At 39.4% G+C, this 25,580-nt stretch overlaps 1 protein-coding gene across 16 annotated transcripts in view; it reads right to left on the minus strand.

The window, feature by feature from the left end:
* The window catches only part of Neo1 (neogenin 1), a 152,660-nt gene that overhangs the window by 49,959 nt on the left and 77,121 nt on the right, over positions 1 to 25,580 (minus strand). For 8 of the 16 annotated variants that reach the window (XM_087563924.1, XM_087563915.1, XM_087563923.1 and 5 more), the window contains exons 8-9: positions 6,693 to 6,852; positions 2,343 to 2,497 (exon numbers count right to left, since the gene is read on the minus strand). In XM_087563924.1, the coding sequence (XP_087420050.1) occupies positions 2,343 to 2,497; positions 6,693 to 6,852 (315 nt within the window). 16 annotated transcript variants of the gene reach the window in all.

The raw sequence follows: 25,580 nt of genomic DNA on the forward strand, positions 1-25,580 counted from the left end.
TCCATGTGATGGCAGCACCTCACACTACTGTGTATTTAACTGCCTGTCTCTCACAGAAGGTTGAAAATCCCTTGTAAACAGAACTCAAGGCTTACTAATCTTTATATCTGAACTGCCCAACACAATGAAAGGCACACAGTAGGTACACAGTAAGGGCCACTTCTCCTTATGTCTTCTTTCACTTCTAAATTTGACAATGACTCTTTCAGTTCAATGGTTTGACAATTTGAACACAAAGTCTGAAATGTTCATGAAAGCTATAGTCGTCTTTCAAGGGGAATGTGGATATATATATATATATATATATATATATATATATATATATATATATATATATATATATATACAGGTATTTTCATTTTCAGAAGGTTCACAGCCCCAGGACAGATTTCTGCACCAGATCAAATCCAGTGGTCCTACCTTCATTTTCATCATGACTCACTTTGCATGTGCACTGTTTGATCCTATTTCTGGGATTTGGGTCATCCAGTTTCCCTCCCCAAGAACGCCTGTGCTATGTCAAATGCTTTAAGACCAACCACAGCCTCCTTCTTTTCTGGGATTCTTTCTGTATTTTTATATAAATTCTTCCTTGCTCTGAATTCTAGTCTAGTATCTCTCAATTATGGTGCCTTCCTTAAAAGCAGATGAAGGGGAATGGAGCTTTAAATCTAACGGATAACTCCTACACTTACTCTGAACACAGTCAACTATGAAATTTACCATCCCTACCTCTGTAAAGAGAATGCATTCACCTTAAATCAAGTCTGGACACTCTTCTTGGCCCTGTGTTCTTGCCTAGCATTGACTCATGATTTCATTATCATCAGTTCCGTGACAAAGGACTCATTATTACATTTACTACTGCTTATGCTCAGAAACAAACATTACTTGTTCACCATCTCTGTGTTTCTAGTATTTTGCATAGTACCTGGCATAGGAGGCACACAAACCTTGGATAAGTAAGTTGCTATAACATTAAAAAGTTGAAGGTTCTTAACTTCTTGCCTTTATTTCACCCACCAGGCACAGTTCCTGAATTCTTTCTGTTATATAATTGGTAAATTCATTCTTCTGCGCTTCCAGATAGGGAGATACAAATGTATCTCACGTTCTTCTTCTTCTTCTTCTTCTTCTTCTTCTTCTTCTTCTTCTTCTTCTTCTTCTTCTTCTTCCTCCTCCTCCTCCTCCTCCTCCTCCTCCTCCTCCTCCTCCTCCTCCTCCTCCTCCTCCTCCTCCTCCTCCTCCTCCTCCTCCTCCTCCTCCTCCTCCTCCTCCTCCTCCTCCTCCTCCTCCTCCTCCTCCTCCTCCTCCTCCTCCTCCTCCTCCTCCTCCTCCTCCTCCTCCTCCTCCTCCTCCTCCTCCTCCTCCTCCTCCTCCTCCTCCTCCTCCTCCTCCTCCTCCTCCTCCTCCTCCTCCTCCTCCTCCTCCTCCTCCTCCTCCTCCTCCTCCTCCTCCTCCTCCTCCTCCTCCTCCTCCTCCTCCTCCTCCTCCTCCTCCTCCTTCTTCTTCTTCTTCTTCTTCTTCTTCTTCTTTTCGGAGCTGGGGACCGAACCCAGGGCCTTAAGCACTCTACCGCTGAGCTAAATCCCCAACCCCACATGCTCACTTCTAAAACAAAGTCTTTTATTTAGGTTTGTGAACAAAGAAAGCTAGTGTAGGTGTCATAAAAGTTAACTAGAGACCATTTTGAGAAAAATATAGCTTATGGCAAGAAGTAATAGTTAAAAATTTTCAAGAAGGAAAAACATTATGATATTTCTTATAAATTCAGGCCTGTAGCTTATAACCAAAAGTTAAGGCATACAGGACCTTTATAGTATAAACCAACCTGACATTTACCTTACTTAGTCACAGAAAGTCTTAGAAATAAAATTAGAGGCAATACCATTGAGCATAAAAGAACACAGATCCAAAGCACAGAGGTTCTATCTATGAGGTGTGATAACATAGGGCACTCCAGCTGGTAACAGTGTCAAATACCCACCACTGTGCAAAGCACTACATTATAGACATGACAGATGTTATAGGAACTGTCCATAAAATAAGCAAGAGGCATTAATAAAGTCATTGAGGAATGAGGTGATGATGTATCTAGGATCATACAGATACATATGATCAGAGAAAGGTTCCACAAGACTTCTGAGCTATTCCTTAAAAGATTGGTATAATATGAATAGGAAAGAAAGCAGAAATATACTGCTGCCCTTTTACTTCTATGTTCAACAAAAATTCATCTTCTCATCTAGAAGGAGCTGAAAGCTGGTATGCAAGACTAAAAGCTGACAGGACTGCAAGCAGCTCTTGTCAGGGCTTGGCCAACAGACAGGTGAAAGACTTACCCTCAGGCTGTGTTTCTACTCGTAGAGGAGCTGAGCTCTCTCCAGAACCATGCTTGTTTTGAGCCATAACTTTGAAGATGTAAACAGTTGCTGGCATTAAGTTTTGAATAGTCACCTGCATCTCTCCTGGCTGACTGGTATTCTCAACACGCTCCCTTTGGATAAAGAAGGGTTAGGAAAGAAACTGATCAATACAGCATAGCTCTAGATAGTTTCAATCTCCAGTTTCTGCGAAAGTCTAACCATTAAGTCACATTTACTCCTAAAAGAGAAACTAAGATTACCAGGCAGAACAGTATAGAAGGCTGACAGAAGAGTGAGTTGTAAATACTTGGCAAGCTGTGAGTGATCTTGCTCAAACATTACTGATATCACTGATTATAGCCAAATACAACTCAGCAGTGTGTGTGTGTGTGTGTGTGTGTGTGTGTGTGTGTGTGCAACATAACAAAGAAGAGGCCATAAATTGGAAGGGGGACAATGAGAAGAGTTGGGAGGAGGGAAAAGGGAACCCAATGTAACTGTATTTTCATCTAAAAAATTAAAAAACAAAACCATAATTGGTTAAAAAACGAAGTAGTCACAGAATATTTACAGAGGTTGTTACACTGTAGTTGGCTAGGCTACCTAAAAGGAATACTACCATATTAAAAATTATTGTTCAGCAATACCTAAGATATCCATTGTACTATTTTGTCTTTGTCTAAACTTCTAAGTTACCAGATTTAGGGGAAGCATATCAACTTATTTCTTATATTCTGAGGTATCGGAACTGTGATTTGATCACCAATGCTTATTCTGTTTAGTGGGAAGGACTGAACTGTAGAGCACAGGCTATGGCTCACCTGTATTTACATTTTAAACAACATTATTTCCTAGGGAAATAACTGGGGATGGTATTTTACTTGAAACTGAAGGATAAGGCTGCTTCATCTATGCTTACACACTACACAAGCAGGAGGCAGAATGCTCACCTTCAGAAGGACAGTCACACAATTTAAAATTTGCCTTTAACATTTCTGAAATTGTATGTCTTTTGTTTGTTCCTCTCTGAAAGGTGGGGAAATGGGAGAAATCAGTGACACTGTTAAAACCTGAAACATTTCTACAGGATCATGGTTATAAAAAGGAAGTCCGTCATAAGCATGATTCCCAGAGACGAATCCCCATATGAGAAGGCTCTGAGAGACTCGTCTGTATGATCAATTTCTCTTCAGGAGAAAGGAAAGGTGATTTCAGGACGGGAACCAATGATCAACAGAAAGGACTATTTCAGAATACCTGTGTGGTTACACTGGATTGAGGTTTGAATACTACAGCTGAGTCAGAGGACAACGAAAAAAGTGTGTTTTATATTGAAACAGTGTTGAACACAGAGCTAGGAAATCTAATTCTAGTTGTGGTAGGGCTGTTAGCCCATCAAGAGACTCTGATCAAGCCACTAGCTCTTTCTGACCCCTACTTTATTTAGGTATTTAATGAAAGAATGAGATAGGTTAGGCAACTTTTCCTCAAAAGTGCCAGACAGTAAAGCTTATAGGCAAAACACTTGCTTATAAATGCTTAAAAAATTGTTTTAAAATACAGAAACAATTATTAGATCCTGAATCATAAAAATAATAGCTCTGATTCGGCCTGGTGCCCATAATATGCAGCCCTAGAATTAGACTAACAGTTCTAATGTTTCATCCATCTTGAAAATACTATTAATACTTGGAGTAACTCTCAACTCTTCATTTAATAAACAACACCAGAAAAGTACTGGCATTTAAAATAGAGGCATTTAAATGGTAAAAAGGACAGAATGGTAATAAATGTAAATGGTAATATTACAGAGGTATTAAAAAAAAAAGGCACCAAAGGACCCTCAGGACTACACAACGCAAGTGTCAAGCAGAATTACGGCTTATGACCAAGGCACATAGTGCCACCTGGTGGTTGAATGTTTAAATACAGAAGTAGAGAATTTGCCTGTAAGATAGTGGTCTACATTCTTACACTGTATTTTTGTTTATTCTGTGTAAAATAATTTATTACTCTTGTTTAAAGATATAAATATAAGCTCAAAAATGCTAAATAAACTGTTTATATTATAAAACAACATAATCACAACATGGGTTTTCCATTCTAGACATTTTTTATCCCTTCATTGCCTGTATTCAGACATCAAGCTTAATGAAGTAACAAAGCTCAGCCTCCTAAAGCATCTTCTTTGATGTATGTCCACATTTCCTACCCATTTTAAGTCCCTGCTCTTACCTTTATCCAGGCTACCAACTGCTGTATCTCTATCGACATACATGCTCTCTCTAGACTTTTTTCCTTCTCCTATTATAAACTTTAAAAGTGCCCTCAAAATACTGCTAACTGCAAACTGTTAATACAGTCAGAGAGCACAACTGCTTAAAAGTCTAAAATGGGCCATTCTCATTTTATTATGCCCAAATTCTTACTGGTTTTCCAACATGTGGTTCCAAACATGTGTTTTATTTTTAACCTCATACTAATTTCTACCAAAAGTTCTGGGTCAGGGAGATGAGTGTTAAGGTCTCACCACTTTTACTCCAGACATGAAATTGAACTCTGGTGTCACTGCAACTGTCATTGTAAATGTCTCACTTAGCCCACTTCTAGTTCCCAAATGACATCATCAGATTTGTAAAATCTAAAAATTTAACAAAAGTTACTAGGATAAGCTGGATCTAATAAAGTACAAAAGTGAATAGAAACTTGTATGTGGGCATTTAGGGGGGGCCTGAGGGGTGTTATCTGAGCATGACAGAAACCAAGCATAATTATTTGTTTGGGGAATTTATTTATGGCAGATGCATTAATGAAGTCAAAGGCCATGCCGCAGAGATAGTGAGCCTTATGCATAGGAATAACTAGATGCCTTCTTCCCTGTGAACCTACATGGCACTTGCAATTAAGCTGTCAGTCACCTGTAGGTTATTCCGACACTGATACTGAAACTCGCTAAGGTCCATGTGCGGCTACTGCATTCTTCCCCTTTGTGTGTGTAAACTTGGGTTCTGGGAGGTTTTGTTCTTTTATTTCTTACTTTTTGGCTGTTTTAGTTTTCAGGTTTCTTGTTCTCAGCACTTACTACTGTCTAAACTTCCTTTTATCTAATGTCTTCCATGTTCAGTAGACTAGAACTGTGCCATCTTTTTATGTAGAGGACTTTATTTCCTTTTCTTTGTAAAATCTCAAACAACCTGTTTTCAGCCAGCATTATCTGACAAGCAGTCCAATCTATCAAGATAAAGTATATCACTGCAACTTGTGATGAGGCAGAATCACGGGTCCTGCAGCTGCTGAGCTTGGTAGTCTGGCCATATACACAGTACAGTACGACAGTTACAGCACGCTAGCAGGAAAGTAAACTGTACTTCACGTGTTAAGGCCCTAGGCTGAGGACAATGAAATGGTCTACAGAAGTCAGCAGCTGACAAGGGTCTTTCACAGAGCTCATAATCTAGTGGGAAAAGAACGTAAATACACACGAACAACCCAACAACTATTCTCATTATTATAGTCAGTGTCACCACCAGTGGTCTCAAGAGTCACGTGCAGAGGCTGAGGCTGCCTGAGAGCTGCATGGGGCTGACACTGGCACAGAAAGAATAAGGCCTGTAGCTTTAGCTGGAAAGAGGCGAGGAAGAAGAACCCAGAGACTGAAACAAAGGCCCCATGCATAAGTAGACTGGCTTCACTAGAAAATGAGTTTAACTGAGAAGAAAGGAAAATAAGAGCATACACATAAATGAAGCCAAGCAGGGGAGAAAGTGGTCTGGAGATTCCAGACGCCCTCCTGTAAACAACATAAGCTCTTGAGGTGCTGCAGGTACCAGGGCATTGCCCCTAAGTACTCTTGAGACATCAAAAAGACCCTCTAGGTACAAAATCAAATGCACTGACTGATAAGTTATACCGGCTTAATCTCCACACTCTGCTGAATCTTAGGAGAAGGTAGACAGTTCTAGTGTTAAGAGGTGGGTTGGAGTGGCGATGTTCATTCAGCTTACATGTTGACTTGATTTGATTTGAGTCCCTGCACTATAAACCATAAGCAAAACATACCAGGCACAGTCCAGGCTATCTCTGAACGCTTCTACCCAAACAGCTCTATCTGCTTCCTCCCATTTTTTCAGAAAGGTGGGGAAAAATGCTAGAACTTCAATGTGCTTGGAGTCTATATTATGACCTAAATAACACTGGGGAAGACAATTTCAACAATCTTATTTTCCAGATTGAAAACTGGTACAAACACTGCACAATAAAGCAGGGTGAGAATAACCAGGCAGGGGAAGAAGATCAGCCCACTGGCCCTAAACAAGCAGCACTTACCTAGCAACCCCTTCCTTGGTGTAGAACACAGAATAGGTGAGATTGTCTCCATGAGGATCTGATGCAGGTGTACGCCATGTCAATTTAATGAAGCGAGTAGAGACCAGGGAGGCCACGACATCTCGAGGAGCTGAAGGTAGTGGTCCCGTTGTGGCTGGTGCTAGATGGTCAGTAGTGGCACTGGTCAGTGAAGTGGGAGGTAATGTTGGGATGGCAACATCTTGTCATGTGCAAACATTGGGGAATATGAAGGGCAAACCACGACGGTTTTTAAAGAGAACAGAAAAACAAAAAACAAAAAAAGAAATAAACAAAACCACGATGGGAAATAAAATAAAATGAATGAACATAAAAAAGGCCATTAAACTGAAGGCTAACATGCAGGCCAGGGGTAACTACTGCAAACTAATGGGGATATTCAAGACACACCACTGTAGAACACACAGGTTTTCTGATCTGATAAGGGTTGTGGGTAAGGAACAGGGAAAAGACAGTTGAGAATAACATATCTTAAAGGACACAGCAATGCCCAAGTAATTTTCTTAATATTGAAAGCAGCATGCAATATGTGTCGAATTCTACATATAACTCTCATAGTTTGGTGGACTCTGAGTATTTTCTACTTTACCAAAATATGGAAAAACCTATCTGTGACTATAGCATAGATACTCCTCATTACACTCAACAAAGGGCCCCAGGGGAAAGTCTTGGAGTGGGGGTATATGACTTCATTTATTGTTTCAGCTTTACAGGAGATTAGAAAGCTACACTTTCAACTTTAATATTAAGCTGTGTTATTCAAATTGGCAATACCCAGGGAAGTGCCAACTTCCCTCATCCTGATAAATTACACTTCAATTGTCATTATGTCAATCTGATTAGCTATAACACTACCCAAACTCAAAATTCCAAGACTACAAAAACAATATAGGTAACCTAGGATCCTCTGCCAGGATCTTCACCATGACGTAAACAGCTACAGACGTGCATGCAGTGCTGGGTGCAAGAGACGAAGCAATGCAAGCACTAAGCAGTTACGGCTAAGCTGCTCTTCCTGAGGTGCCTGTCTCATTAGACAGTTCTGATTTTAGAAATTTTATTCATTGTACTCAACCTAAATCTTCCCTTTAGAGACAAAAGTACAGATTTAATCTCCCTCACACACATACCCAACCCCTCAGAGAGGGTCTCACGTTTAAAAAAAAAAGTTACTATAAACTTCCTGGGGAAATTGGTAAAAAACAGGCAGAAAAGATAATTTGTAGACTTTGTTTCTCCCACATCCACCATTTGTGGAGACTGAGCCCAGGGCCTCCAGTGGACTAGATAAGCACTCAGAGTTATCTCTTACATAGTTTTCAATTAAGTGGTAAGGCAATAAGGCAAACAGTCTCCTAGAGGTATCTGAGCGTTTTCCACATGAAACTCTGCTTCCTTGTGTGGGCCAGTAAATCAAACAACAGTTCTGTATGTGTATTACCATACTGTCTCATCATACAGAGGACGACATCTAGAGGAGCTACAACCACAGGGCCTGGGTCACAGAAAGCGGTAGAGAATGCCCGAACTGACTTCTAGTGTAAAGGCCCTCAATGTAGCCAGCAGGAGGTGCACACTTCACTTCTAGCGTGGCTCTGTCACTTGGAAATCACTTATTCTTTCTTGTCCTCTCCTCTTTATGTTTACTCTTTGATAGACTCAATCTATTAAAATGTAACATTATGAAGTTTTCTTCAGCTGCAAGCACAAACTTACTGAGACACATAGCCTAATACAAAAAGCAGTGCTCACAGAGTTCTAGTGCATTTCTGTTACACAAAACATTTGACTTTAAAATCAACCTATCTAAGACTTCCACAAAATTAAAATGTCTGGAAACTACTCCAAGACTTTTATACATGTCAATCAATCATCACAGACTCACAGTCTAAGTGAAACCACAGACCTTGAGGCCAAATATATGTGATTAAAATCTTTGAAAAATTATGCTGTTTCGTTGTCCTTCTGCCATCAGAATTTACTTCTGAGAGTTCAAAGGTCTGATCACTCACTCTGCTCCAAAACTTCCCACAGCATAAGCCTGAAAACCTCAGCACCAGGCTCACGGTTTTCCATGGGTTGATCCCAATCTAGTTTCCCAGCCTAGGGTGATATTGTTGTGTCATGGCACACACCCTACCATGCTGTATTCTGGATCTTTCTGGCTCACTGCACAAGAATGAACCTTTCAACTTCTCTGTTCACACTGTTTGCATGTCTATAGCAACAGGCACAGGCCAGTTTGGGACTGACAGCTTCACTTAACTAACACATGACACACACCTGAAGCTGCTTTTAAAGGTTGAAATCATTACATTCTGTGTTGGACATGTTGCCCTTGGTTAAGAGGATCCAATCACTCTAACTTGACACCTACTTAAGTCAGTGAAGTGAGGTGTGAGTAGGCACATTTAAATTTTCATTTTGAAATACAAAATGTGTGTGTGTTTTTAAATTTCTAAATTCCTTCAAAAGACAAGAGAGTGTCTGGGAAAGGTTCTTTCTCTGTAACCCTTTATTTCCTCATGTAAAGAACTCTATTATATTGGTAAGTCTCAGGGATGTTCATGGTGACATTGCCTAGAATTGGGTGAGATTTACATAATGCATGAGTGCCAACAAAGGTACACTCCATACACCATCACATTTATGATACGTTAGTAAGGATATGAGAAAGGATTCAACATTCCCAACTGCTACAAAGCATACCATACGTATGGAGAAAGAGAGAGAGAGAGAGAGAGAGAGAGAGAGAGAGAGAGAGAGACTGTGTGTATATGAGAGACACAGAGATACATGGGAGCCAATTCTACAGGAGAAAAATAACACTTCTAAATCTTAATCATGGAATCTTTTCCCCCCGAAACAGTAATCCATTCCAGGCATCCTAGATTAAATACCACCCAAGATCCTGTACTGCAGAGAGCCTACTGAAAAGAGCCTCTGTGCTTGGAAGCTGCTCAGTTGTTCAGCCATGCTGAGTAGTCAACTTCATGCTTTTTATTGTAAAGGCACAGTAAGCCAATTGTAAAAACAACTTACAACAAGCACAAGTGTGAAAGTAGAAGAACTAACGTTTTCCTTTCCTGTAGAGGGCACGAGGGCCTTGGACTCAAGAGAAGCACTATGGGAACCAGGAATGTCAATCATGAGGGGTATCTCCTCTGTGGAGAAGAGAAATCAAATACCTGCATTCCACCCAGAAAGCTGAGAGCAGAGGCTGTTAATGACCTGGTGACTTTTTCGCTAACTATGGAGGCAGTCCTCACCCAAATGTTCCAGAATGCTTATCCCACACTCTTCCATCTCTATACCATTACCCATCCTTAGGGGAGATCACAGAAGGATATCCCAGATTCTCCCTCTCTAGACCATTACCTTAGGGGAGATCCCTCATGTCTGCTATTGGTCAGAGACCACACTAGACTCTAGGCCTTTTATCTATAGAAACCACCCTCATGGTCACATGTACTTTGAAAGAGTTTCTATGTAGTCAACATCTTAAGCTTTATTGTGCATCTGGAAGTGGACTGATTGTTGCCTGGACACCTTTTCCCATATTGCATATGTTTTAAACATGCTGACAATGAACCACCTGGCATTAGACTCCTGGAGGTCTGATCCAGGTTGATAAAGTTAATCTAGTTTTCATTCCTATCTCTTATGTGGTCCCTGACACCCGCAGGGACCCCCTCACTTTCTATTACATTTAACTATTTTCAGTAGAATGTAGTTGGTATCTTCATATCTTCTGAAATATTTCTTGGGATCTCCTTTCTTCTCTCTCCTAAACCCTTTCCCTGTCTTCCTCTCCTCAACTTCCCAGGAGTCATGACGTGAACAAGCTCTGCTAGCACTCTCCGTATGATAGATATACTTGGCTGCAGTAAGCCCAAAGCAACAGTGCTACATGGACTACAACTCTACGAGCATGAGCAGACACACTTCCTTCTTTTAGGTAGTTTCCACAAGCATTCTACCACAACGATAGAGGGCTGATCAATACCGATGTCTTTACAGTCACACACTAAATAAGGACATGCAATGATGCCAAACACGTTGCTTCACAAACTTGTGTAACATATGGCTAGAAGAGACTCCCACATCTGTATTAAAACCGAATTTCAACATTCCCAACTGCTACAAAGTATTTCCAAGCATAGTCCTTTTATCATTCCTTACACAGATGTTTGCTTTTTGTTTGATTTTAGGTTTTTTGTTTTTCTTTTCTTTTTTTTATAGTCTCTCTTTTTTTAAAAAAAAGATTTAATTATTATAAAAAAGTATACTGTAGCTGTCTTCACACATACCAGAAGAAGGCATCAGATCCCATTACACATGGTTGTGAACCATCATGTGGTTGCTGGGATTTGAACTCAGTACCTCTAGAAGAGCAGTCAGTGAGCCATCTCTTAATGACTGAGCCATCTCTCAGCCAGTTTTTGGTTTTTCTATACAGGGTTTCTCTGTGTACCCCTGGCTGGCTAAAATTCACTCTGTAGACCAGGCTGGCCTCAAACTCACAGAAATCTGCTTGCTTCTGCCTCCTGAGTGCTGGGATTAAAAGCATGCACCACCATACCTGGCTTAAGAACTATTCTCAAATAATAAACAGGACATTATAAATTCTATTTTGTATTAAACAAAAAAGTATTTTAAGTAAATCAAAATGTATTACGAAATAAGGCAGATAAGAGGAAAGTAAATTTAATGGAAGAAATTCTGGAATCCTAAGTAATTCAAAGGGGCTGACTGAAAAGACACAAATCAACTGATTTTGAGGAGCTGTCAGGACATTTGGAAGCAGGAATGACATGTATAAGAGAAAGTAGACAGAAGTTTTTAAAAGGATCCTGCAGAGCATTTATACTCAGGTAATCAGAGGAGACCAGAATGGAGACAGAATAGAAGTCACACCATCAAGGTTAACATGACCGAACAGCAAGGCAGACCAACAAACATCACGCACTCCTCACACAGGAGCATGTCAAGGTCACTTACCATTGTACGGAAGGAAAGAAAAATCACATCAGCATAATCATAAGACAATCAGAGACCATTATACTTTGACCAAAACTTTGTAAGTGTTGAAGATATTATAGATCAGAAGTCTACAGAACTGACCAGTTGAAAGAGACAGACAGAACATAAATGCAACATGGTGCTCCAAAAGAGTGGAGGAGAATGAATTCCTACAACTCTCCAGAGCTTCTTTCCTGTACATTTCTCTCACGTAGCCTGCTCTGTAAATTCCAACTGCCTTTCTAAACCTGACTCTTCCACCTAGTTCTGTGACCTTGTAGGTGATCTGCTCCCTGCTCCAGACCTAAGGGTGCCCTTACCCACCCTGGGCAGCAGGAAGTATTCTGATACCTAATCATAGTGACCTTGATCCTCGAATGCTTGCAAAATGTTTAAAATATTTCTTTTATATTCTTTGTCTACTTTGTTTATTGTCTGGTTGTTTACTGCAGAAGTAAGTTCAATATTCTATTATAGTTGTGTGTGCTTTAAAAATACTGCAAAAGTTATTAAGTAATTTCTCTCAAAGAAGTAATACAGTAATAAAAGATGCTGGATTGTGGTACTAACCATAAGTAATTATGTACAACAAACACAAGTACAGACTTCAAGGATAGTTTGTATCTTTTAAGAAAAGGTGAGAGAATGTATTCAAAGCGAACTTCAATTATCCAACATTTTGCTTGATAAATGATATGCTATTAATTTCTTGATGTTAATACTTTATTTCCACTATAAGAAGAAAGGATAATTACAGTTAAAACAAACACACATAAATGGGGGGAGGGGCTGCTGACACATACCTGTCAGCACTTGGGAGGTGAGACAGGAAGAACCTGGATTCTATACTAGACTTGGTATCTAGACAAGGAGACCCTGACTAAAAGTACAACAAATAAAGCCACCTAAGTGGAGGACAAAGGTCATCTGGAAACTGTAGAGCAGTTGCCTAGTATTCTGAGGACCTTTCTTGTTGCTGTGAGAAAAATACCTGTCAAAAGCAACTAAGGAAGAAAGGGTTTACTTGGGCTCATGACACATAATAGCAGAGAATTATGGCAGTAATACAGACCAATTTTAGCTGTGGCAGCAGGAGAATGATCACATTATATTTCAGTCAGGAACTAAAAGATGAATGCATTGTCAAAACAATGACAGAGTCTTGTTAGGCATTCCAGGCTACTTTCTATGGTTACAGGGAACATTCTTTTTTTTTTTTTTTTTTTAAATCTTTATTAACTTGAGTATTTCTTATTTACATTTTGATTGCTATTCCCTTTCCCGGTTTCCCCTAATCCCTCCCCCTCCCTTCTACATGGGTGCTCCCCTCCCCACCCTTCCCCCATTACCACCCTCCCCCACAACAATCACGTTCACTGTGGGGTTCAGTCTTGGCAGAACCAAGGGCTTCCCCTTCCACTGGTGCTCTTACTAGGCTATTCATTGCTACCTATGAGGTTGGAGCCCAGGGTCAGTCCATGTAGTGGCTTAGTCCCTGGAAGCTCTGGTTGGTTAGCATTGTTGTTCATATGGGGTCTCAAGCCCCTTCAAGCTCTTCCAGTCCTTTCTCTGATTCCTTCAACGGGGGTCCCATTCTCAGTTCAGCGGTTTGCTGCTGGCATTCACCTATGTATTTGCTGTATTCTGGGTGTGTCTCTCAGGAGAGATCTACATCCGGTTCCTGTCGGCCTGCACTTCTTTGCTTCATCCATCTTATCTAGTTTGGTGGCTGTATGTGTATGGGCCACATGTGGGGCAGGCTGTGAATGGGTGTTCCTTATGCCTCTGTTCTAAACTTTGCCTCCCTATTCCCTCCTAAGGGTATTCTTACAGGGAACATTCTTAATCACAGCCAGGTTCTTCACAATGAATGTAGGAACAGTTTCCCTAAGAGCATCACCATTTTAAGAATAAAGCCAGTAGATCTGTGACATTGGTAAATTTGGTACCATGTCTAACAAAAACCTAAAGACACCCGGTCATTCCTCCGTGTATCTATCAGGCAATGTCTTCACAACACCAGCAAGGGGAGACAAGCTATTTTTATAATTGCCATTGGAAAACCAATCAAATTGTTAGAGATGCCATTCTAAATTTGCCAAAAACTGTGTATATTAAAGTTCACACAGCTCAGTACTCATCCTGAGAATTTCTCTCTTGGGTCCTATTCCACAATTCTGAAAGCACAGTTCATTTTCCCTACAGCAAACAGCTGAAAAGCAGCAATTAAAAACAAACAAGCTTTTGAGATGCACAGAGCAACAACTAGAATTCAATAAAACACTACTCCAATAGATGAAAGAGGTGCGGGAAAAGCATTTGCACTCAGTCAGGGAAACAACTGTACTGGGCTATTAGTCACAGTACTTTATTAAAAATAAAAACAGTAATAGGACAAGAGAAAAGCCACATATCCTTTGCTCCTGAGAGTCACTTGTCACATAAAGGAGCCACTGGAAAGTATGCGGTAGTTATGACTTCAAGCTGTATGCAGTGCTCCCAGTGGTGTCTTTCAGGGTATTGGACAAGTTTCACAGCTTGGTAGTGAGATGCATAAGAGATGACAGAGACATCTTATAATAAAATTTATCATTATTCCCAAGTTTTGAATATGATAGAGACAAAAGTTAGAGTAAAGGAATAATGCTGTATAATTATGACTGAGAAGAATCTTCATACACTGTCACAATCTAATTTACAAACATTCGTCAGGACAAGAATAATTTTTTTTTAACAAAGCTCAGGTAAGTATTTTTTTTTTATTAATTCTAACATTCTGATTTTCAGGTAGAAAAATGTCTAATAATTTTCAAGGATCCTACGCTTAGAATAGGGCTTACTTGGGATGGAGAGATGACTTGGTGGTTAAAGCACTGACTGCTCTTCCAAAGGACCTGGGTGCAATTCCCAGCACCCACATGGCAGCTCATAGCTGTCTGTAACTCCAAGATTTGACACCCTCACACAGACATATGTGCAGACAAACACTAACACACATAAAATGTAAAAGAGGTGGGGAGGGGAGGCTGGCAAGATGGTTCAGTGGTCAAGAACACTGGCTGCTCTTCCAGAGGTCCTGAGTTCAATTCCCAGTAATCACATGGTGGCTCACAACCATCTGTGATGGGATCTGATGCCCTCTTCTGGCCTGCAGGTGTACATGTAGATATTATATACATAAAATAAATACATCTTTAAAAGAAGATTAAAAAGTAAGGCTTACTTGAAGTGGCACACTCTTTAAAGAAGATGTATTTATTTTATGTATGTGTTTGCACTACAGCTCTCTCCAGACACACCATTGTAGATGGGTGTGAGCCACTATGTGGGTGCTGGAAGTGCAGTCAGGGCTCTTAACTGCTGAGCCATGTCTCCAGCCTTGACACACACTTTTTTGTTATGTATTATTTGAAAGAAAGGAATATTACATTGTCTTGTGGAAATCTGATAGGAGTTTTAAGACTTGAAAGATGTGTTTTTCCAAGGTTTGTGTGACAGAAAGAGCGATAGACTTGGCATCCGCTTTCAGCCTGGGAATCATTACCTATTACATCAGCATTACTTCATGTCTAGAAATAGAAAGAGTAAAACGTCTAAAGTGCAAGTGATTCCCAAATATCCTTAAAATTGTCATGTGTATTCAAATAATATTGATGCTAGTGTAATAAGGTGTATCTAATTTAAAACCATTTGCCATGTTTTCAATATTCGTAAATGTTATTCTCCTAGGCAGTATTAGACAAATATATGCTCAAGACCCTTTATCATATTTAAATAAAACCCATATGAGTAATAATAAGTCAACAACTCGGATGAAGAAACTGATTTAAGAGAGTATATTTACAAAGTAAGGGCAGAAACTATACTAAATGACAGTGCTCACTGACAACTGATACTGGAATGGTACCTGTTTAGCAATGCTGCCAAAGCTCTATGACATAAGTGTACAAACAGTGAGCACAGATCCCTCTCCTGCAGACTAATAGAAAAGAGCTGTGTATGTCACATGACCACAGCATGCATAATATAGAAAGTAGGTTAGATAACACATTAGGTAGTTCCTTTCTGCTGGAAGCCAAGAACACTAGCAGCTAAAATGGCATTTATAATCAATCAGGCTTTTCTAGACACACAAGATCTGATCCTGACAAAAGAGAGGTGTCTTAACATAGCAAAATAATTTAAGTGATAATGTGTAAAATGAATGAGTTTGGGCAGAAGATCTCATCTACAGTGTTTAAGTGCATCTGATTTTCTGTGACTTAGACAGGTGAGGGTCACATCCCAGCTTCAACAGCTGTACTCGATGTGCAATCCTGGGCAAGTTTACCTAACAAGCTTGAATTTCAGTTCTTAAAGTACATACACACAGGAACAGCAGCCACACACACTGTTTATTCATGGAGAGAGATGTAGTGAAGGAAGGGGAAAAGAAGAGAGAAGTGGGGAAGAGAGGGAGAGAGAAGGGGCGAGGGGAGAGGAAGAGGGGGGGAGGTTGTTTGGTGGAAACAAAAGAACAGAAATCTATATCCAAATCTGAGTTTTCTTTTCAAATGAGCAGGAGAGAAAAAGTGAGACATTCTCCGAAGAATGCAAGAAAACAGTGAGTAATTAGTTGGAATGGTATCCTTGGGAACCCTAAGCCAGAGAAGGTGTCCTCCTTTTGCTCACAGAAGTGACAAGTTGCCCTAGTTTTACAAACCAATCCAAACCTTAGACCTCCTTCCTTGCTCTCTCCTTCCCTCCAAACCCATCTTTGGTTTTTGAGACAGATCTCATATGCAGCCAAGGCTGTCTGTTCTTTAACTCACACTCTTCTTGTTTTGACCTCTCAAGTGCTGGGATTATAGGCATGATGATATAAAACTAAAATTATCTCATTAAAACAGTAATCTACCAGACACAGAATGATACAAAAAAGGACAGATGATGTTAACATTAATCAGAACAAAACTAGCACTGGGCAAAAAAAACAGAGGTCAGTACTTCAGTGCTTAGTTAACATGTGCAATACACTGGGTTTGATCCCAATCAAAAACAAAAACAATTTAAAAAAAGTCTATGGAGTTATTAGCTACACTAATTTTAGGGAAAGTAGACTTCAGGGAAAAAAGAGCTAAAGAAAAAGCACAAGAACACATATACACAGAGAAAAATCCCATTAGAAAGAGAAAACTGGAAACCACACTACATAAGCAAAAGACCTCTTAAGATAGACAAAACAGACAAACCACTATGAGAACAACAACAACAAAAACCTAAAATAACACTGAATTCGTATTGTGTTAACCATTAACTTCTGGACATGAAGCCTGTCCTTAAGAACGGCTTAAATATCCAATGAGACTTGGTCAAGAAAACTAATTTTTCCTATGAAAGCAGTTACTGATTACAGAGGGGTTTGTGTTTGCTTCTCTCTCAGCGTGGGGACCCCTTGCCGCCTAGACCTATGTAGGCCCTGTGCAAGCTGCTGCAGCTTTTCTTAGTTCACATGTGTATCAGTCCTGTGTGTCTAGAAGGCTTGGTTTCTTTGGTGGCTTTCCTCATTACTGGCTCTTACAGTCTTTCTGTCTCCTCCTGGGAAGAGGTCTGATGGTGACACCTGACTCAGGACTGAGTGCTCTAAGGTCTCTCTGCAAACTGTCCAGTTGTGAATCTGTTTACTTTGTCCCATCTGTTTGCTTACTCTTATTCTGCCTTGTTTGTTTTTTAATCTTATTTTATTATAATTTTTCTAGATGCCTGTTTGTTTTCTAATCAGAGAGAGAGAGAGAGAGAGAGAGAGAGAGAGAGAGAGAGAGAAAGAGTGTAGATTTGAGCAGGTGAGGCAGTGGAGAGGATCTGGGAAGAGCTGGTGAAGTGAAAATATTAATCAGAATAAATCATATAAAAACATTTCAGTAAGAAAAACCTGAAGCAAAATCCTAAAATAAATAAAAATAAATAATTAAAACAAATGCATTAGAAGGTAATTCTAGATATTTTTCTAGAATAGTAGCAGACAGCAGGTGATTTATACAGTAGAGGGCTAAGAGGAGATAACAATAAACAACAAGAGCAATGATAACAAACTATAACATAACATTTTAGGACCTAAAGAAATGCAAATCCTTACATTTAAAAATGCGGTAGAATGGCAGGGTTATGTCAACTGCACACGAGGAAAGAAAAGTGCACAAAGCACACGGTGCAATCACAAGGAAGGGACAGGTCAAAATCCTACGGCTTTCCAGAGGGAGGCGCAGCCTAACTGATGGAATGAGCGGAGCTGATGCCTAACAGTGTGCTAAAACACCCACTGCCTAAAACTTCCTGCACACTCAGAGGTATTTATATAAGATACAATCAAGCCAGCTAGATGAGAGGAGAACAACCCTAAATGTGTTGAGGGTAAAAGAAAACTTGCCGAAATGTATCAGGATTTAAGAGTGGCTGAATGATAAAGCAAAAAGAAACAAATTAAGAGAAGCAGAAATAATGTCAATAAGTAAAAAGCTATCTATCGTTGATAATCATCAAAGAAAATGACAAAGTTTGACAATGGTGCAGAAAATATATGGCCAACAATGCAATTAAGAGAAAACCATACTGATCTGACTGAGTAGAATCGAAGGCAAAATGACCAAGAGAAAACAAGTGTTTCCTGCAGTTAAAAAACAATCTGTATTTTCTTGATTGTGAGATGTACTTTCTCATATTTTAACACCTGAAAGGTTGCACCTTAGAGTACTACAGTGCCTTGGAGTTTATGAAACAGTCATCCACCAGGGAGGTAAGTCACAGATCCTGCTCTGACAATACAAGCAGCAAGCAGTAACTCAGAACTCAGCACATCTGCGCTCATGTTTCATCAGAAAGCTAATGAGGGAGATCAGGTGGACAAAAATTGGGTAAAGCTCTATAGAATTTGAAAACATAACTAATAGTGTGGTTTAATATTCATAAGCCATTGTATTTAGATCACATCCATAGGACTGCCATAAAAATTTGAGAATGTATTAGACTATGAAGAGATTTCCAATTCTGGTGAGTTGGAAGACGCAAGGCTCTTTCTTGAATTACGGAAGTTGTTTATAGAGAAGCATGAAGGCTTGAGACTCATGAAGGAATGCATCCTCAAAAGCTATCAGGATTTTCTAGCAGTCTGAGGCTGAACTAAGTTGTTGTTTGTGAATTTGGTACCCAGTTTCAATGGTTATAAGAGAATAACACACTTCCAAAATGAAGGGATTTGAGACTGGGTAAATACACACAGTGCCCTTTAGCACATCTGGCAGACAGCCAGAAGACTGCAGGGAAGAAATACAATGTGACCATGAACTCACTAACAGTCAGGCTGTGCATTCTGAGTACTGGCTTTTGGTGCAGAATTCTAAGGACCAACCCACTGACTTCTAGCTCTCTCTGAAGAATGAGCTCTTCACTATTGAGAGGTCATCCTATGATCCAGGTGCGCACTCTGGTTGTCATTACTACTGTTACGTGTGCATTCTTACAGTGAACTGCTAGTTTAAACAAGTGACGTACATAACAATTGAAGGAAGTTATGAAATAAAACACTCCTCCCATTCTATGTGCAGGATTCAGTATTGAGGAAGTCATCTGACGTTTTCCTGACATTAAAAATACTCACTTTAAAAGGCGTGTCAGATGTTGATGACGCACCCACCTCAGCAGTGAGCCCTAGAAAGACAGCTCTTTTCCATTCTAGATCAAAACGCTATTTCCCAGATAAGCTCCCAATACCCCAGAGAACATTAAACAAGATGTGTAAAGGTAGTTCTACTCAGTATCTATTTTGACCAATAAAAATTATTTTTTATTTTTGTTTCAAGGAGCTTAATGGTTTACATTACCTCCGATCATGACACATTTTCATGACGCTGCATCTGAGAGAACATTAGCATTTTTAGGATTCAGCTTCAGAAGCCACATTTTAGCTTTTTAAAAAAAATCTCTTCATTATTTATAAAAAGCAAAAGAATTCAAGAAAGCCTAATAAGATCTTTTTACAAGACTACTTTAATGAACTAAAGTTTTTGAATATGAGCGGAAGAGAAACCAAATCTTAGGAAAAACCCAGAATCCAGAAAAAAGCCACAGCTATTTTATTACTTGGAGAGTATATGCTCAGGTACACATGTATAAAGAGACTCAGACATTAATACTATGCCAACAGAGCTTGCCTTTAAAAAACATGTACACATTTGAAGCATTAGGACAATATTACAGTTGTGAGGCAACAGTAGTATCAAATGCATTAATATTAAAAAAAAATTTCTCAGTGGCATTTCAAATTTTATTGTCCTTGTTTCTGGTGGTTTCATGAGTATGATCAATTGGGAGACAGTCTCAATGCCAACACTTTAAATCTAAAATGAAAACACAGTGACCCAAGAATGATACTGCGTGAGATCAGTGCAAGCATCCAGATTGTCAGCGATGTCTTTCCGACCCAAATGATATTCTGCCAATTACAACCCTACTGTATAATTCAGTATCATTTAAATATAGTTTCCAATTAACATAGTCCTTTATAACAAAATAATACCATCAAATTAAAATTTAAGTTTGCTTTCTGAAAATTTCTTAGCTATCTCTAAGTCTGGAAAGGTCATCTGCAGGGCTTTTGCAATTTAACTACCAAACACCAAAACATATCACTGAGACTGTAAGTTGCTACCTTAGTTTCATAAATTCTAGTCTTAAATTCTGTGAGTTTGGTAAAGATGAAATTCATGTTGAAATTAAACCAAGTATAATTTAATTATATGTCAACCTTACCAAAGTTACCTAAAACTAGCATGCATTATATTATAGCTCAAGCATAATGGTGACAAACTTTCATAACCCAGAAAGAATAAGGATCTATAGTGTTAGATTTAAATAGCCCTTCTCCCTCACACTGACTCAATCAATTACAGACCTGGCTCTACCTTCTTTTGCAGGAATATCTACCCGACATTTGACAAACTATTACCAGGTAAGACTTCTAAGGAACTAAAGCAATGTTCTGGCTAATTGAGAGCTTTATTTATTTATTTTTTTTTCCGGGGCTGGGGACCGAACCCAGGACCTTGCGCTTCCTAGGTAAGCGCTCTACCACTGAGCCAAATCCCCAACCCCTAGTTGAGAGCTTTAAATCCCACACAATTGGTACGGAATAACTCTCAGAGACGCCCTGTTTTCCTCCCTGAACCCAGTCAGTATACCTCTTACGCACTGTGCTCCCCTCACATAACTAAGTGCTAACGAATCCGGTTTACATATGTCTCCCTGAGATGTTCCCTTCTATATTCACAGCTCTCTGAATTCTAAAGCTGAGCTGCCTGCTGTGTTCAGGTTTAATGTAGGGTGGCCACACACCAATACTGTACATACTCTGACACTCCTGAGCTACAGAAGGTACTTTGGTAATAATGACTGAAGTAAACCATAGTCATCACCACTACTTGGTGCTCAGCCATGTTTCCAAAATGATGGCTGACCAAACCTGTCACTAATATAAGCACAATACTGACTTAAAACTTTTTTAAATTAAAGTGAAAGGGGAAAAAAATCTCACATGAGCTTTTGTCTTAGAAACATTAAAACTTGCTACTGTAGCAAAATTTTGAAGTTGAGAATCTAGGTACCAGTTCTTTCATGCTAAATACTTTAAAAAGTAAAACAAAAACAAAAACAAGTCACTTAGCTGAATCTCCAAGTCTGTAAAACTAAACACTTAAATAACTAAGATCTATTCAGCTAGACTCTGAATTTTTTTTCAACATCACCGCTCATATCAGTCTGCATAGTAGGGTCTTTGCTAGATAGCTAGGAATCTCTATTCATACACTCAGTTAAAAGATTCTTTTTCTTGGTTTAATAAAAGTTTGTTTTTGAGACAGCGTTTTACAATTTATCCCAGGCTGGACTTCAACGCAGTATGTAGCCAAGCTGGCCTGGAGCTTACGTTAATCATCCTACTTTAGCCTCTCAAATTCTTGGATTACATGTATGAGTTATCATGCCTGGGTCAAATTTACTTTTAATAGCTTAATAAATTACACTTTACCTTACCATTTGTATGATATGATTCGTTATCATGAAAAAAAAAGCTACAATGTCCAACATTTAGAAGCAATTGTCAAATATGCAACCTACATTTATTTCCCATAGCATTGCTTCAAGAAATAAAAAATAAATTTTTCTTGAAGTATAAACCATTACATGTAGATTAAATATTACATGTATAATTTCTAGTAGTTTAATTTGGCTGCCTCCAAATCTACAATTTGTCCTTTTCTGAATGTTGATTACAGGTACTCACCACCACATCCAGCTCAGTTTGTTTTGTCAATAATGTAACTTGGATATTGCACTGGCTAGTTTTTATCTCACCTCGACACAAGCTAGACAGAGTCATCAGAGAGGAGAAAGACTCAATTAAGAACATGTGTCAATTAAGACTAGACTATAGGAAAGCCTGTAGGTTATTTTCTTAATTAGTTATTGATAGGGGAAGGCACAGCCCATTGTTGATAGGGCCACCCCAAGGCTGGTGGTCCTGAGTTCTATAAGCAAGCAAGCCATGGGAAGCAAGCCAGGAAGCTGCTCTCTTCCATGGCCTCTGCATCAGCTCCTGCCTCCAGGTTCCTGCACTGTGTGAGTTCCTAACCTCACTGCTTTTGATGGTGAACTGTTATATAAAGTAAAATATATGGAGTTAAACTGTGAGTGAAATAAACCTTTTTCCCTCCCAAACTGCTTTTGGTAACAGTGTTTCATCATGGCAACAGTCACCCTAACTAAGATATTTTCCATACATTTTTTAAAAATGTTTTAAAGTACTCTCTTTTAGATTGTATTAATTTGGTTATTTTCAAACTTATGCTACTTTAAGTAATATGAACCTTTTACACAGCTTGTAACTATACCTTCAGGATAAATGATTATTCACAGATTGTTGAAATGTATGCTAAACTCTTTCTTTTTTCCTTATATGAGAGTCTATGTGTTTTGGGCTGGCTTTCAACTTGCAATCCTATTGTCTTTGTCTCCTAAATGCTGGAATTGGAAGATGGTACCATCACACTCAGGGAAATGGTAAATTATTCTTCAGCTGCACTTAAAAAAAGCATGCTGTTAATAAGAACTCAAAAACATGTCTCATTGTCCTATACGATTAACTCTATAGCAATAAATAAGTAAGGGCCAACATGTCCATAAAATACTGGGAAATGTAAAAATCACAGAAAACACTATTTCTGTAGATGGAAAGTTTATATATGAATGTAAATATATGTATGGGTACATAAAAGAGCATATAAACTCCTTCAAATCCTCTGGGTTTCAACTTGAGTACTTTAACTACCTTAATAAGAACCTGCCTCTAAAATGTCTACTTAAAGTAATTCCCACTCTATCCTCAACATTTCCCCCTTTGTCTTAAATGCACAGGTCTTTTGTTATGTGTGTGTCTGTGTACCACAGACATGTAGCGCTCAAGGCAAGAGAAGGTATCTGAACCCCTGGGACTGACAGGTTGTGATCTGCCATGTGGGTTCTGGAAAATCCAAAACCGAACCAACCAACCAACCAACCAAAACAAACAGGTCCTCTGGAAGAAAAACCAGCACTCCCGAGTCCACAGACATCCCCTTCCACCTTTGGAGACAAGGCCTCATAAAGTTAGCTCAGGCTGGCCTAGAGCTCACTGTGTAGTTCTGGCTAGCCTCAAATTTACAGCAGTTTTTGTGCCACAAGTTTCCAATTGCTGAGATTAAGGTCAAGAGAAATGAACTGGCTAGCCGGTAAGTTCCAGAAATTCCTTGTTTTGGCTCCTCCAGCACTGAGATTACGGGGTCACACCTCCACCCCTAACTTTTCTTTTTCTCCATCTTTATTAAATTGGGTATTTCTTATTTACATTTCAATTGTTATTCCCTTTCCCAGTTTCCAGGCCAACATCCCCCTAACCTCCTCCCCCTCCCATTCTCTACGGGTGTTCCCCTCCCCATACTCCCCCCATTACCGCCCTCCCCCCAACAATCCCGTTCACTGGGGCTTCAGTCTTGGCAGGACCAAGGGCTTCCCCTTCCACTGGTGATCTTACTAGTCTATTCATTGCTACCTATGAGATTGAAGCCCAGGGTCAGTACATGTATAGTCTGGGTAGTGGCTTAGTCCCTGGAAGCTCTGGTTAGTTGGCATTGTTGTTCATATGGGGTCTCAAGCCCCTTCAGCTCTTTCAGTTCTTTCTCTGATTCCTTCAACTGGAGTCCTATTCTCAGTTCAGTGGTTTGCTGCTGGCATTTGCCTATGTATTTGCCATATTCTGGCTGTGTCTCTCAGGAGAGATCTACATCCGGTTCCTGTCAGCCTGCACTTATTTGCTTCATCCATCTTATCTAGTTTGTCCACCCCTAACTTTTATGTGGGTGCTAGGGATCTCAATGTCAGTCCTCATGTTCCCATGGCAAGTATTTTACTGAGTGAGAGGTTTCCAATAATTCTTTATCAGAGTATACTGGCTATTTTTCTTGTCACTGGGGCAAAATATTAATACACAGTGAAAATAATTTAGAGAAGGGAAGATTTGTTTAGCTCAGTTTCATGGCAGAGAAGGCATAGCAGCTGGGACTAGTTTGGTGCTTAGGTGGTGGGGGCTCTTAAGATGGTTCCCTCACATGGCTGGCCACAACTCTAGCAAGGCTGCCACATCCCTGTATCACCAGCCTTGCCCATGTCCAAAAGTCCTACAACTTCCCAAGAGTGACTGTAGGTTGAGACCATGTGTTCAAACATACACGCCTGTTGGAGATTGATTCTATATTCAATCCACAACATAAAGCATTTTTTAATTTCTTTTAAGCAGACACAAAAGTTTTAATTATTTTGTTTTAGTTGGTTAATCTCTCTCTATTCCAACAGATAAATGTTCCATGAGGGCCAAAGATCATGTTTGCTCCTGGCTATTTCAATCTTACCACTTAGCGCAAGCCCACACGTCTGTAAGGCATATGGGATTTTCCCCTAAGTTTGGTAACTAGGCTACCTGTAGAAAGTGAGCTGAGGGCAGAGGCAGCAGGTACATCTGCTTTGTTATCAGTCAATCACGTGCTCTTATTTGTGACAGTGAACACGTGTTAGGTGTTTTAAAAAACAGTGCAAGGTTAATTTCATCTGGACACTTCAGGTGCCTTTCAATCTGGTCATAAAGGATTATTTTATTTTGCAAATTTAAATGATATAAATATATTAAGTAGTTTTCTTTAACTTCTACTTAAAGAATAACCTCAAAGTTTGTCTCATAGTTAAATCTTTTAACTTCATTTTCATTTGTGGGGCTGAAAAGAGATTAGGGGGTTAAAAACAGGCAAAAGCACTCATAAGATTAAAGTAAAAAACATAAAATCAAATAAAAAACAAAATCACACCTGACAATAAACTTATACTCCTAAAATGATTTTATTTCATGGGATATATGAAGTGATTAAAAAGAAAAAAATACCGTTAAAAAAAACTAACATTTAAACATTTAAAAAAACTAAAAGCACAGCATTTTGGTACCTGACCCGATCAGTAAGTCAGGCTCAGAAGAAACACTGGCACTGGATACATCTATAATCTTAGAGAGTTCTCAGATTTGAGGTGGGTGTGGCAGTACCTGGGTAATCCTAGCCCTTGGGAATGTGATGCAGAAGGATGTGAATCTGAGGCCAGCCTAGGCTATGTAGTGAATTCCAGGCATGTCTGGGTCATAAACAAAGAGTCTGTATGTGCCTAGATACAGAAAGCACAATTAAGAGTCAAATTATACCAGTTATCTGGAATAAGCCTTTT

The sequence above is a fragment of the Rattus norvegicus genome, chromosome 8 (assembly GCF_021556685.1).
Source record: "Rattus norvegicus strain SHRSP/BbbUtx chromosome 8, alternate assembly SHRSP_T2T, whole genome shotgun sequence".
Taxonomy (NCBI): Eukaryota; Metazoa; Chordata; class Mammalia; order Rodentia; family Muridae; genus Rattus; species Rattus norvegicus.